Source organism: Ostrinia furnacalis, unplaced genomic scaffold, assembly GCF_004193835.3.
Source record: "Ostrinia furnacalis isolate ACB-3 unplaced genomic scaffold, ASM419383v2 OfSCF0860, whole genome shotgun sequence".
Taxonomy (NCBI): Eukaryota; Metazoa; Arthropoda; class Insecta; order Lepidoptera; family Crambidae; genus Ostrinia; species Ostrinia furnacalis.
The window spans coordinates 2878-18698 of record NW_021131099.1 but is presented as its reverse complement, the minus strand read 5'-3'; the positions used below and the strand labels follow the sequence as shown (position 1 = coordinate 18698).

The 15821-nt window shown below is 36.3% G+C and overlaps 1 protein-coding gene across 1 annotated transcript; it reads left to right on the top strand.

Annotated features, from left to right (window-relative positions):
* Nucleotides 1–6115: 6115 nt before the first annotated feature.
* Nucleotides 6116–15594, top strand: LOC114350287 (uncharacterized; the record flags this gene model as incomplete). Its single annotated transcript, XM_028301020.1, has 5 exons — nt 6116–6146; nt 6248–6323; nt 8478–8630; nt 13521–13699; nt 15409–15594. Coding segments are annotated over exons 1-5 (618 nt in total), but the record flags the coding sequence as incomplete, so codon positions are not given.
* Between the last annotated feature and the right edge of the window lie 227 nt (nt 15595–15821).

The window sequence follows — 15821 nt, the reverse complement described above, 5'->3', positions numbered from 1 at the left end:
CGAATGCGGTAAGGCCAGGGTTGCTTGGGTTTTATTAGTGGGGTCTAGTGGGCACTATACAGTTTCGTGCGAGGGTAGTCACGCACCCAGATCGCCAGGACCCCAAATTAGACGTCGTAAAGCACTGATAGGGATCTGGGGTGACTGGTCAGTTCACCGATCGGTTATTGGTCTTTCTGGTTGGACTAACAGGTGATAAAAAGCTTGACTAAGATTTATTAATAAGATAATTATAAAATAGGCACCTAATTAAATGATATCCTAGGGTATTCTATAGCCAATTAATAAGCCTTAAAATGAATGGGGCTCTCTTATTTTATTAGATCTATCATTAAAGCTAAGTAATACTTGACTTATTACGTCTTCAGGCACGCATAAGTAACTAATTATCCAGTTTATTTTAATGGGTACCTATAAATCAAAAGAAAGACTAGTGCCATAATCTTTTGTATTTTTTTATATAAAAATAACTTTTCTATTTGAAGTCTCGGTGGACGGACTGGACGGTCTAGTAATGCGGGCAGCGCAAGACCAATCATTGAGGAAATCCGTTGGCTGAAAAGGTTGATTTCAGGCTTTAAAGGTCATTAAGAAGAAATTACCTTTAAATGACTTCTTTATGAAGTCATTGGAGGATGCCTATGTTCAGCAGTGGACGTCCTGTGGCTGAAATGATGATGATGAATCCAAAGACTAAGGCTGAGTTGCACCACCTAACTTTGACCGTAACTATAACGATAACCGGTGTTTTTGTATGGAGTTTGACAGATTTTTGATGTTTGTCAAAATTATAGTAAGATGGTGCAACTTTGTAGTCACGTTGCCATTATTATTATTTTATTTATTTATTGCAGCAATTATAATTTTATCACGTGTTAAGGAAACGCTAAATATACCTATTAATTTGCATAAATTGCCACAACTCCGGTTAGTACACCACGTTGTCATGGCAACCAAGTTTTGAACACTGAGGGTAGTCACCCTGGGGTCATGCTTGGACTTCGGCGAAATTTCTTTAGAACGTCTTTACGTGTTTACTAAATGCTTACTAATATGGAAATTGGTTTAGTTCCGTACATACTACGAAAGTTTTAATAAATTGTAAATTATTGTTTGCGAATTCTAAGGCCGCGGTCTCAGTGGTGCGGGTATGTAACCAAATGGTGCGGTAGCGGGGTCGAATTCCAATGAGGGCAACCTTTGGTGAGATGCCTAGAAAACTTAAGTTGCACCACCTTAAGTAACCGTAACTATAACCATAAGTGGTGTTTTTGAAGGGGTTTTGACAGACCTTTGACTTTTGTTAACGTTATTTAGGATGGTGCAAATCTAACCCAACCATATAAAATTAAGTTACCTAAATAATAAAATTAATTCATTTACTTATCATCATAATTTATAAAATGACATCATCCAGAATACATGACCTTAGTTTACGGAGGTAAATTATGTACTTATAAGTTAAAACCTTTATTTTATTTCACTTTCGCCGTCATTAACTGCGACAAACTTATATGTATACTTTAGGCAATAAAGTTTATTTTCATTAGATTTTTTTCAGCTCTCATGGAACCCCGTTTTACAGTGGCTTAGTAATTACGTTTAGGACCGGGTTTCTGATAACGTTTTGATAGGTACGGAGTAAGTCAAGTTTATCGGACCTAGGTCTTAGGGGTGCTCTACACTTAGCTAATAATAAGTAGGTACATGTAATCCAGGCTACTGTACTTGTATTATTCGTACAATGCAGTAAGTATGTACCTGTGCAATTATTTATAATCTAATTTTACTTCGAGGTGAAACTGCGCTTCGCTTCTGAGTCAGGCGCATAAGTAATTGGCGTTGGCAAAAGCTAAGTAAGGTTAAGAAAAAAAAATTAAGTTAAATTCTAAAATATGATGTCTCGCCGAGAATTTTAGAAAATGCAGAGCATTGAAGTGTACTCGTGTGGGTGCTACTGGTGCTACATAAAAATCCTATATTGAAGTATGTTTTAGCATCATCAAGAATGATATTGGAGTACCTACTGAATGTAATTGTTATTGAAATAAATCAATTAATTTCGAATGAAGTGGTGTGTATAGAGCTTTATTCTAGCTAGGTAAAAGCTTTAGATTGGGTTTCAGTTGAACCTGACATTGAAACAATTTATTGTTGACGGTACTGCTGATAACTAATCGGAGATTAAAATCACCGGTTGTATAAACGTAAAAAAGAAATATGAGTGAAATTAAATGGACGGCGACCGTTGGTCAGCTTAGCTGTATCAGAAAGTTATATAAACCCACCAAAGAAACTGTTCGTTTTCGTCGTCGTTTCAGCCGAATGACGTCCACTGCTGGACAAAGGCCTCTCCAAGGATTTCCACAAAGACCGGTCCTGCGCCGCCCGCATTCAGGCACCTCCCGTGACCTTCACCAGATCGTCGGTCCACCTAATGGAAGGCCTGCCCACACTACGTCTTCCGGCTCGTTTTAGACACTTTAAAAAGTGTAACATCTAATCTAAGGGATCATATTTATTTTTGGACCATAGAGGTACTTATTCTGTATTCAAGTTTGCAATGTCCTTAAAATTATGTCCCGTCTGGAAATCGAATCCAAATGTATCAAACTCATTGACGATAAGAATAGAATCTCTGTCAAACAGCAAGCTAGACATGAGGCACGATGCAGAGGTTGTCAAAATGTATGGAAGAATCACAATGTTCCATATCGGCATTAAATAAGTAAATAAATGAAAATAAAGCCTTTTATTTGACCATGCTACATTGTTATTGCCATACCGGCATGGTAAAAGATAAATAAAACTTAATTTCATTAAAAATCCTTAGCTTCTGTATGAAAATCATTGTTTGTCTTCGGGGCTTCGAACCCACGATTTCTAATTGATGAAATGTTACACTTCCCGCTAGTACTTAAATAATAAATTGGTCAATACACTTACGGGTCATCGCTCCAGTTTGGTAAATTACTTACCTTCCTTCGTTTCCTTACAAAGTGGTTTTGGTAGTTCTTTCATGTGCCCGATACATATTTAAAAAGAGGAAAATGGTTAAAGCCATGCTAGAGTTCTAGACAAGCCTTTAAATTTAAAACAGGTAAATAGAAACTTAGAAAGTACTCTTATTATATTTCTAAAACTGTCGTAAATATACTTACGTACCTACTCGTAATTATAAAAATTCCTGTTTCCTCTCAAGCTAAGATAAAGCTCAAATATTAAGTTTGTGTTATGAGTGAGCTCATCACTATCTAGCGGTCGACAGGAATATTTAAGATTTAGATCATTCTTGAAAAAATGTTTATTAATTTCTTCTAATAAATGTTCACAAGATAATAGAAATTTTTCGTGGCTCGTAAGTTCGGCTACTAGTAGTACTATTTATATAAATAACAAAAGAAGAACCAACTTGCCTTTTCTAATTTAGTAAGAAAGTTGTTCATAGTTTTTAAGTTTAAAGTGTCCGTATCTATGAGCACAAAGCTCTACATGATGGAAATTTTCTAGGAAGTGGAATTTTCTAACAACATCACGACTGACTTGGTTTATTTCGGGCACGACAATCAGATTTAGCCTCATTTTCTTTAATTTTATTACAATTTAACATTCTTTTGCTATTTACGACATTACATTTGATTACTTTAATTCAAGTATTAATTCAAGAATCGAGACAATAGAAAATTTATTAGAAATGAATAATTGTGGTCTAATGCAACCTTGGTGTTCTACGAATTAAATATTTATTCAAAGAATTTAATGAAAACTTAATTCATTATTGTTCTGACAGAAATAAAGTCTTACAAATGTTTAATTAAAGTATTTACTGGTCAAATGAATTTCAACTGCTCAGTAGAGCCTTAATCAGTTCGTCACAGTCGTCAAAGTTGATGATCATGATTTCAATCAAACCAAGTTCATTACTTTTCAAATAGAGCATGTAAACTTTTCCCCTTCCCTCTGGCACCTGACATGTCCCGAATTAATGCCTAAAATGTTTTCAAAACAGACCATTAATCTTCCACCCTTCAATTTGGGGTGTAAACATTTTGACACCTGTAGTTTTCCATGTTGCCCTATCGATTGCCGATTTATTTTAACCCCACATTAAAGGTTGAATATGGTTTTTGTTGATGTTGGGGCAAACGAGCAAAACGGTTCATGGAGTTTCTTGGACACCAGAAGTTGCTGAAACGTCTGCCTTTTTTAAAAACCTTAATGTTGTGAAAATGGTTCGGTAGTTGTGGACGAAGTAGGAAATTTCCTAAAGGCCTGAGGTTCAAAGAAAGAAGTTAATTGTAGACTGAAAGTATAATCGAGCGTGCACTCTATATGGTGTAGAAGAAGATGCCACTAGCTTGCATGAGAGATGATGAATGAGAGACATTTAGTTGGCTTGTAGTAAAGTGGAGGAAATAAGGAAGATTCTGTTTCATATAAAGAGTATAAAATACAATGCTGTTTCAAAATATTACCAATATTTTTCAAGTCTAGACAACGCATGGCCATGCTTCAATACAATTGCAAATAAATCCTTGTATTAATGCTTTGTTATTTTTCAGTTTACACACAGTCATTTAAATAAAAAGTTCATTGACTCAGCACTTTCAATTTACGCTTTTAATTCATTACCATACAAATTCAATATTAAACCATGGACAATGCGAATTTCTTCAACCACCAAGGCCAAGTGTTGGTTGGTTGGTGGACAAAGCTTTGTGTCAGGTGTTGTGGGGCGGTTGCCATGGCAACGCAATGGCGGCTTGATGGCTATGACCTGTGATGATGGACTGCCGAAGGAAAAGTCCTTCGCTATATTTTTGCTGTAGAATGATTGATAGAATATTAATTCAATGGGACATCACAATAACATCCATTACCTATTCTATCTGGTACCTACCCACTCATAAAAAAGGCTATATTTATTTATCTTGGTAGATTTTATGAGTCATAGAAATAATTTATTTTCTGAAAAATTACACGTTTCAGTATTACTTCAACCCTAACACTGCTCCGGGACAAAAAAGGACCATGTTGAGAAGAAGCAGCGCAAGAAACTCAGTCACCATTGATTGATAAAGATGTTTTATTATTTTTGCTTGTTATTACAAATAAACGTACCATCGGATCGTTCAAGGCAGTCCATTTCATTAAAGATCTAAACGATTACACCGAATTACAAAATGTATTTTAATACACTAAGGCTGGGTTGCACCATCTTACTTTAACTTTGAAAAACGACAAATCTGTCAAACTTCATACAAAAAACACCGGTTATTGTTATAGTTACTCTCAAAGTTGGGTGGTGCAATTCAGCCTAATTGTTTAAACTTAAAACTGCCTTTAACAGTTCTGCCCTCGATTGTACCTCTGAAATTGAAGCACTATTTTCGTTGGTCCAAGTGGTAAAACCATAAATCTTGCTGTAATGGTTCCAAGGAACCTCTCGCCCCTTCAGAAGGTTAATGTTTATCTATGGTGTTGATCTTTTGCTCTTTTGTACGGATCGTGAGTTATCATTTTTCGATGATTAAAAAGTTATTGCTATTTTTGAAAAGATAGTCATACAGGTAATTTATTTTTTCTTTTCCTATAGATTTCAAAACTCTACAATGTCTTAGTTATAAAGAAAACACTGTAGCATACTTAAGCTATGACATGGTAGAGTTCGGAACCCTTATTCACTTGAATATGGGGGTTCCTTAAAAGTTTAGTTATTTTGGATAACCTGATAAGGGTTAAAATTGATCTGTTTCCACTGGATATTGGTCTAACATTTCCAGAAACTCACTTGGTATTTTAACATCATATAAAACCCGCATTGCGAGTAATTGTAAACAAATGTAAATAAATGATGCATCACTCCTTCTGTCAGTCAAATCGTAATTCTACTATTTCGTAAATCACGTAGGAGTCTATGTAATATTCATAATTCATAATTAAATTATGTTGTTTAAACAATAGTTGCTTCATTGATTGACATCCTGGTATCTCCAATCCACATTGTTCAATTTACGTCCAAAAATAAAGTATTTACGCACACGACGTACAATGTGCTAACCACGTTAAACAATGGTTACATGTTGATTTATTATATTCTAGTGGTTTATTCAGACTCAGACATGTTAGCCGTGTATGGTTATTGTGTAAGATATCTTCGATATTTCTTATGTGCAATATAACTAATTTGATTATTATAGATTTGTATATGGTGAAAAGTGCCGTGACGTATGTTTGTGTGTTGTAGAATGCGGAGCCAGTGTTGTACGTGTTTGACTTGATTGAAGAACAACGGAAGGCGTACTTATGCATTTATTGCGCAGGTAAATTACTATAATTTATTTGAATTTTCTTGGTTACGGCCTCGTTTGTTTTCGTGGGTATTTCTAAATTTCAAGCTACTTATTTTCGTCAGTAAAACAAGTAGGTAGCTTAATTGCCTGCTGTGTACATTGCGCTTTTCTTTCATTTTGACTTTACAATAGCAAAAGGCAAAATCATTGGGGGAGGCCTATGTTCAGCACTGGACGTCCTGTTGCTGAAATGATGATGATGATGATATGCTTTTTGGTCTTTGTTTTTATGTAATTTAATAACTATATTTTCATACTTATATTTTGTGTGTGGATGTGGTAGAGCTTTAAAAAACCTACTACGTAAAGCAGTTGAAAATTAGTGACTTATTCATATTAAAAATTAGTTGCCGTAATTTTTTCACTTGGAATGTTTGTAGAACTTGCGAAAATGCTTCTATTGTACAGCTACAAGTAAAGCGTACATTTTGCATTGTTAAATTTTTATCTTTACAAATACGGAAAACACATAATGAAAGAATAAGGTTGATAAATAATAGTTGCGATGTAGATTGCTAAATCCAGACCGTGAACAAGTAAGACACTCGTTATGTTACATGGAATTTACTCGTATTATACTGTGGTATGTGCACTTCTATGATGCTATATTTTGCACTAGTTATATTTCCCGTTGAATGAAATTTACGAGAACTGAAAATACCTAGCTGAATGGAGGAAACTTTTTTACAGATTGATAACTTAAAACTCTTGATTAATAATAGTTAATATAAAGCTACATTAAAAAAACATGATTAGAGAGATTTTCAGCAACTCTAGCATGGGTAAACATCTAGAATCTGTAGCATACAACAACAAACTGGAAAGTTTCACTTTGTTTCAGCCATTCTTCTCGCCTGAAAGTACTCGAAGGCTAAATATTGTACGATAAGTTGATAATCTAGAATGGCGATTAATGATAGAGAAAATTAACTTTTAAATGACGTGTCAGTATTTTGCTGGTATTCTATGAACACGTGTCTACATTTAGGGTTGCAAAAACTAAACAAATCCTTTCCTAGAAGGCTAGCTTAATAATTATTAAAATTGACGTCGACTAAATGTTACTTTTTTTTTGGGACCATTTATTTATTTGCAAGTAATAGTACGAATTAAAAGAATTTATTCCTTGAGCGAACGTATTTTTGTAGAGCCCTATAAAAGATGTTCGACCGTATAAGAGAGAATACGGACATAGTGTAGTAATAGGGATATCAGGTGGAGCGGTATTTTCTATAATGTGTGTTAAAGTATTATTCTGGGGGCACGGCAGTGCCCCCACTAAGTCGAGCAAAAAAGCGGCTCGGCCGTACCATCGTTGTGGTAACTTCGTTGTGGATAAAACTAGAAGGCTGAATTTTCATTAGCTATGCAGGCATTGTAAAGACACGGTATATTTAAAATTTCATTCAATTTGAACCAGTTTAAGAATTATTTAACGGGTCAAAGTTACTTAATTTTGTCACTCACCGACTGACTCACTGACTCACCGATCATCAAAACTCTAAGGCACTTCTAGCAGACCTAGAAGCTTCAAATTTGGAATATAAGTAGTGTTTGGTGTATGAATCAAGGAAAAACTAAAATATTTGGGGGCACGGTAGTGCAACCGCCAAGTCGAGTAAAATTTTTCAATTTCGGTCCAGTTTTCTAGATACATAACTGCTGTCTACAAAATACAAAAAGAAATGAGATCCCATCAAAAACAATACTTGTCAAAAAAACCAAGTCTCGCAACTCAGTTGTTCTACGGTAAAAAGTTGTGAGATCCATGTAATACCAAGTCCAGGCCAGGAAATCTTTAACGTTTTACATAAATTATTGACTTGGCCATCGCACTAAATAATTTAATTTACACGTGTTTTCATGCGATGGCCAAGTCAATATACACTCAACATCAAATAAACCGCACCTTCCGCGACGCGAACTTTAAATATTTTCTTCTGACACAATCATGGTACCTGTGGATCTCACAACTTTTTACCGTAGAACAACTGAGTTGCGAGACTTGGTTTTTTTGACAAGTATTGTTTTTGATGGGATTCTTATTTTTTTGTAAGAACCCTGATCTTACCCTAAGATTACTTCGCAATATAAATCCATTATAATAGCATACCTGTTCGGCAGGCCCTCCATTATGCGATAGAAGCGGTGCGTTCGCGCATTCGTCCGTGGAACTATTGTTACGCGCGTATATATGCGCGGGAGTGGCAGATGCGACGCGCATTTTCGAGGCCAGTACCCGGGAAGATATCATGGGAAGTTCGGACAAGGGGAAAGGTGAGTGAGTGGTTGAAGTGGACTAAATTGGATCATGACCGCTGGATGTCTGTGGCCATTTTTGATTAGTGAAAAACTTTTAAGCTTTGACAACCCTATTGCATTGGTGTCTAAACAAAGCTAGTTATCTGCTTTCGGTCCTAAACTCAAATCACATAAAATAAGTACTAAACTACTAGATAAAAATTGTTCAAAGTTGTTATAACTTTGCGCTACCTACTCGTAACTTAGTTACTATCTTATTCTATCCTTTAGGATAGATTGTAAACTCTCTTCTTCTTCTGTCAAAAAACAGAGTGACTAAAACTTTTGGGTATTTGAGCCTGAAAATGTAGTAATATGGTTAGATGCAAATCACATTGCTACGGATCCTTTAGTTAAATCAACAAATAAAATCAGTTGTCTTAAAATATTGTATTGAGCAAATGATTTTCTACTTTTCTTACAAGCTTACTTATTCTAATTTTTTTGGATTGGCCTCCTTGCTATTAAACTTATGTATTCTGTGCTAATACATTTAACTTCTGAAGTAATTGGTAGATTTGGGATGTAGCATAGATTTAGGTTGGTCATGATTCAATTTTATTGTATTTTGTCCCCTGTGCGTAGTTTAAAAACAGAAGAGAATCGACAAAAGCCAAAAAAGAAGTTTCTAAAATATGGAAGCAATTAAATCTGCCTTTAAGGGTAAGTGGACGGTTTTGAGTGGATTTCACTATTACAAATAAAATGTAGAGTTCACATGGCACAAGATTATTATTGAAACTTATGGATAATGTTAGCTATTCTATGGATTTTCTCAAATGAGCACTTTAGAACTGTCACTGACATTTTTTTTTTTAACAGAAAGCACTTTTATAGTCATCATAAAATAGTTTGTGACACTCAAAGTGGCAAAAAAGTTGATTGAGGGTTTTCGCGATTTAAAAATCCGCCAGATGGCGGGACGTGGATGTAGGGTCTGACTGCTGCTGATTGGTGGATTTTGACATATCTGTCAATGTCATGTCAAAAATAACCAATCATGCAGCATTTGGACCTCGCGTCTACGTATTGCCATCTGGCAGATTTTTGAATCGCGAAAACCCGCATTGTGACAAAGACGTGTTGCGAACTTTTTGGTTACTTTGGGTGTCACGATCTATTTGAAGCTGAGTCTACAGACAGCGATACGTCTAGGTAAATACTGTAGCATCTTATGTGATTGTGATAGGGGTGATTATACAACAGCAATCTAAGTATGATGTTGTTGTTATCTGTGGGTCATTCCACCGGCCAAGAAAATCACGTGTCCGAGGCCAAAAAGTACCCGAATATCTTAATATTTTAGTAACAAATATTTTTATCTAATAGTATAACTTTGGTTCTTGTTGTTAAACCATAGAGATAGTTAATAATAGTTAATTAAGTAATTTAAAAAAAATCGTAAGTCGTCAAAAATTGATTACCACGACGTGTCCGCGCTCCCGATTTCAGAACAAATTTGCTCGTATAAATTAATCTGCTATTATTAACGCTTTCAATGCTTATGTAATCGATTACTGAATAAATAAACATTGATAAATTAAATCCGATATAACTATATCACTAAAAGGTTTTGTAAAATAACTATTTGAAGTTGTGTCCGGGCGTTAACCGTGATTACCCCGACACGTCGCTAATGTGCGCCTACGTCCCTAGCTACGCAATTTAGAAACGAGCTCTATCCTCCCCCGTGAACCTTTAGTGGTGGCCTGCGTGCCGAGGTGTCCGGTAATGCGACTCGTCGCAAGATTTCGGAGTTATCGAGATAAGAATATGATTACCCAGACCTTGGTTCAGTGCACGGTTGATTTACTCTATCCTGTTTTTTTAGGTTTCTTTACATGGAAAGTTTTTGAGAATGTACAGGAATAATGGTCCATGTAACCGCATTTTTGTGTATTAAAACCTTTGGGATTCAACTTACAGATTGGGCAGGGCTCAGGATTAACCTTAATTTTTTGACTACCCCGACCTTGATTACCCCGACTTTTGTCACCGGGTAATCAATAGAACTGTAATTTTACTAATGAATTATTAACTAAATAACGTTTAATAAGCAAAAATAACCATTTACTAATATGAAATCCTTTTAATACATATTATTAATGATAATAATATCTTATCCTATCTTCCGCCCTACCGGTGTAACAGTCGCCACCACCACGCCTGAGACACTGTGGGACCTGAGACACTCTACTCCACCTAGGCTGCTCGATGTCAACGTTAACCCACCAACCCGCGACGAAGTGACCAAGGCTATCCTGTCTCTCAAAATTGGCAAGACCCCTGGACTCGACTTTATCACCGCAGATATGCTGAAAGCCGATGTAAACTCCGCCGTCGACGTCCTGACACCTGTCGCCGAAATCATCTGGATGGAAGAGGAACTCCCAGATGACTGGCATAAGGGGCTTCTAATTATTGTGCCGAAAAAAGGCTAAAGCAAGGGTATCAGTATCGGAAGACCCAAGAGATGCGATCTGGAGTGAGGAATTGTGTGTGGCACCGTTGGTGCAGAGGCTGTGGAACGAGTCCACAATTTCACTTACCTCTGGAGCATCGTGTCAGAGCCTGGAGGTACCGAAAAGGACATCATAACGCGCATTGCCAAGGCCAGAGCTACCTTCGCACAACTTCGAGCCGTATGGCAATTACGGAAATTGACCCACGCAAGATCAAAATATTCGGGTCCTACGTCAAACCAGTTCGGCTCTATGGGTGTGAAACGTGAAAGGCCACTAAGGTTATCTCGCACCAGCTGCAGATCTTCTTCAGCCGCTGTATTCGCCGAATTCTCCAAAATCTCCAAACGACAAACTCTTGGAACCCTGCTACGAAATACCGATCGGCCAGCAGATCAAACGCTACAAGTGGAACCGGATCGCCATACTCTCCGAAGGGACCCCGATAATATCCCCAAGCAGGCCCTAGATTGGAACCCCTAGGGAAAATGCAAACGTGGTCGCGCCAAAAAAACATAGCGGCGCACTGTAGCAGACGAGGCGAAGAAGATCGGCAAGACTTGGAGCGAGATCAAACGCGAAGCTCAAAACCGAATGCGATGGAGGACTGTTGTGTTGTGGACGCCTTCTGTCCCATATAGGAGACATAGGACATTGAATCACTAATATTATACGTATAAGCGAAAGGTTTTTAGTCTTTTACGCAACAACTACTTAACAGATATTGTTAAAACTTTACAATATTGTCGTTTATACATCAGAATAAGAAATGGCTAGTTTTAATAACATTTATTTCACCATAACTTAAAAAAAAACCTTAGAAAATAAAATATTTTGTTTTATTTTTGATTACTCTGACTCCCAACTTTGATTACCCCGACCATGAAAATTTTGATGTCACATAACTTTTTATTCCTGCTTGCTACAGATGGGCCAATATAAAAAATATGCACGTAACAATGTCTATTTTGAAATGTTTTACCTAAACTTACTCTAAATTCAAAAATAAAAAAGGTCGGGGTAATCAACTAAATAATCCAGATCCGGAGAAATACCCCTGTACACTTTCCCAGTGATGCGTAATCCCAGTCTTAAGTAAATCCTTAAGAAGTCGTGAGCAATAAAAATCTCCAGTATTGACGTTTTGAGAGTAATTTACGATATATTCAAAAATTACGTTATTTAGTTAATTAACATTAGTGTACTCAGAGTGATAAAGTTTTAGATAAGAAGGATAGACACACCTTTAGTCTGCAATCAAAACAGTTTAGTGACAGCCTTCGTTGAGATGTGGTGATTAATAGTGATGAGGATGATGGTCATCATCTTCAGCTCGATCGGTTCAGTACAAGAAAGTTATTTCTTTGAATGTTATAAAGGAGAAATTCATAATGCCTCCTTACAGTAATATGAAAGTTTTTCCTAAAGAAAGTTAGTATATTTTTCTTTCAAGAGTTATTGTTTTGTTGTGATTTGCATTTATGTAGGTACTTAAATTTATAATTAAATATCAGTAATTCATTAGTATTGGCAAGAACTTTCTTAATATTGTCAAATTGATGATGTAAATTACCAAAAATATTATAGAGTCTACTCATGTTAACTCACTAGTAATAGTTTAGCTACTAATAATTTTTGCGTAATGTTTTTGCGTAAACATTTAAATTGTAGTTAAATATCAATAGTATGAACCACACTTGCTTATTATTGTCAAATTGGTGATGCAAATATTATTAAAATTATTTGAGGCGTCACCTTTCAGCTAGAAATAATTTTCACGTAGTGTCTCCACGACATGATTTTTAATGTATTTGTACTGCCTATCTACACTCAACATCAAATAAACCGCACCTTCCGCGACGCGAACTTTAAAGATTTTCTTCTGACACAATCATGGTGCCCCAACAATATTGGTGTTATTTGAAAGCCCAATAAATATCCTTAAAGAAAAACACATTTAATTTCTAAATAAATGATTATCACATACCATAAATGTGACTTGAAAAGAGACCTCACTTTGGGCTCACCTCTGGGATCAATTAGACCAAATTTTATGGTTAAAAAACCGAATAATGATCACGTGTCCTCTTTAACAGATGGATACCGATTAATCTCAACTTAACAGTTTTATAGCCATAAAAGTTGGCTTAAGCGTAATAGCCTATTTTTTGAAGAAGTGACTCTGGATCCTTCTAAAGACACATTTTGGGGTAAAAACCTTTCCTTTAATGAAATGAAGCTTAGAACTAGGCTTTTAAATGGTGCCAATATTGGTGGGAAGTGGGAATGCATACGTTTGAAAGTGCTTGTTACGGGAGGTGCGATTTATTTGATGTTGAGTATATAATCCAATGCCAAAATATCTCTACTACACCACATAACCATAACCGTTTCCAAATTTTAGCGAAAGAGTCGAAGGTGACCAAAAATGATGTGCCAGTGCCGGCCCCGGTCGAACCGGTGGAGGTCAAAAGCGCCGCCTCCAAACTGGAGTTCGCGAAGCTAACAGCCAGGGTCGGAAGGTCGGGATGCTGCCAGCCATGCTTCAAGATCATCTTCGTGATCCTTAGTATCGTCACTCTGGTGAAATATTTTTTATTAATGGTTTGCTTTTGAATATACATAACTTAATTGGGTCCAGCAGGTGCAAAGATTTGTTTGACGATCACTGCTGTTGGGTTATACGGTAGAATCGTAGGAGAGAGCTTGCCGATGCACTCGTATGTATTTTATGAGTTAATCCTTGGATGTTGTTGAACCGTTGAAATTTCTGGTTTGGGCAGCAGATGTATGCTTAGTTCTTCTTAATAGTTCTCAGCAGTCTATGAAAAAGGGCTGTTCAAACCACTAAACATGTACCTACACTTGTTTTCGTGTGTAATAAAATATATGCGAGTCATTTCTACTAGTACCTTAATATGTAAGTCTAGATATTAGCACGTCACTACCTTGTTTAATATACCACGCAATCTTGTATACCCATTCTTATGATACACCATACAAGAATGCATGGTAAATTCAGTGAACTGCTCCTGAATCGAATGTACCTACTACTACTATTTCTATTTATTTATATTAACCGGCAGACAGTGGTGACTGAGTTTGTTGCGGCGCTTCTTCTCAGCACTTGCCAAATGTTGGTCTCGAAGCGCTGGTAGGGTAAAAAGATTATGAGACATGTAGAGGCTCCTTAAGAGCAACCTAAAAAGTGTTACAGTAATGCTAAAGATATCACTTAGATATTTTATATGTAGGTTGAATGACTTAACCATTTTCTTTTTACTATAATAAGACTGACAACATTAAAAGACACTAGTTGAAAGTTTAAAACATTAATATTATCTGACGCCATTTGCTTTCTGTTTTCTCTAACATAGAAAATAAAATTATAATACACATATGCATGAAATACTACTTATTATCCTTTTCTTACAAGCGGAGTATCGATAGAAGCAATTTTATAAGTTAAAATTAATCAAATCGTTAAAAAAATCACAAAAAGTGTCATATGTCGATTCTAAATTTGTCCCTATTTTATTAAAAAAAGGATTTCTGTGAGGGCGCGTGAATTATAAACCACAAACATATATATATTTTCACATAAGACTAATACTCCCAGCTCATTTTCATTCTTGAAACAAAAAAATATGATACTTACCTTATGATAAATTATTTTAAATAAAGACATTAAAACATCTCCTCACAACACCATTGCACTGCAATACTCTAAACGAAAAATAATCAAATCGGACAATAAAATGCGATAAGTTTTTTCGAATACTTTCAAACAAACAAAATAAAACGTTCAGCCTTAGAATAAAACGTAACTTTGGCATTGTAATTCTGAAAGCTGTTTCAAAGCTGTACTAACATCTAATAAAATGCTTTTTACATTAGAATATGCTGTCTAACAACTTTACTAATGTCTGTCTTCAATAACATTATAAGCGCTGGTTAGCAGCACTAATAATATTTAATAATGCTCAAAGCCGTATTATTTGGGGCCCAAATTGCGCTTACAAGACACTTATAGACTTTTATACGGCTGATATAGTGCTACATATGCTGCTTATATACTGCTCTGCACGTAGGTTCATGCTGTTGTACGCTTCTTATAATTGTGTTTTGTGTTACTTGGGATATGACGATTTGTAAGAACTATTTATTAGTCTAAACAAATAAAGAAATTTTGACTTTGACTTTGAATAGCGCGAACTTTTCTTAATCCTAACTGACCCATAACGCTGTGTAAAATTACTTGAGTCTTAACACTGTTTTTCTTACATCCACAGCTGAAATCTCTGACTGAGATATTTGTGACGGTGTCAACGGCGATCGCAACGCGCCTCTTCGGCAGCGAACAGTCAGGACGACTAGTGGGGATGGTGATCCTGGCACTGCTGGCTGCAGTCACCATATCCATCCTCATATACGCCCTGGTGGCAGTCTTCAGGAACCAGTCAAAACCGTTGCATGCGGTGAGTTTTGTCCACTTTTTTTACATTTTCTGTAGGACAGCTCTTCAGGAGCGAGCAGTCAGTACGGGGGATGGTGATCCTGGCGCGGCTAACTGCAGTCACCATATCCATACTCATATACGCCTTGGTGGCACTCTTCAGGAACCAGTCAAAGCCGCTACACGCGGTGAGTTTTGTGTTCTTTCTTCTGGATCTATTTCCCAGCCTGCAGTTAGGCCAGCTGGTGG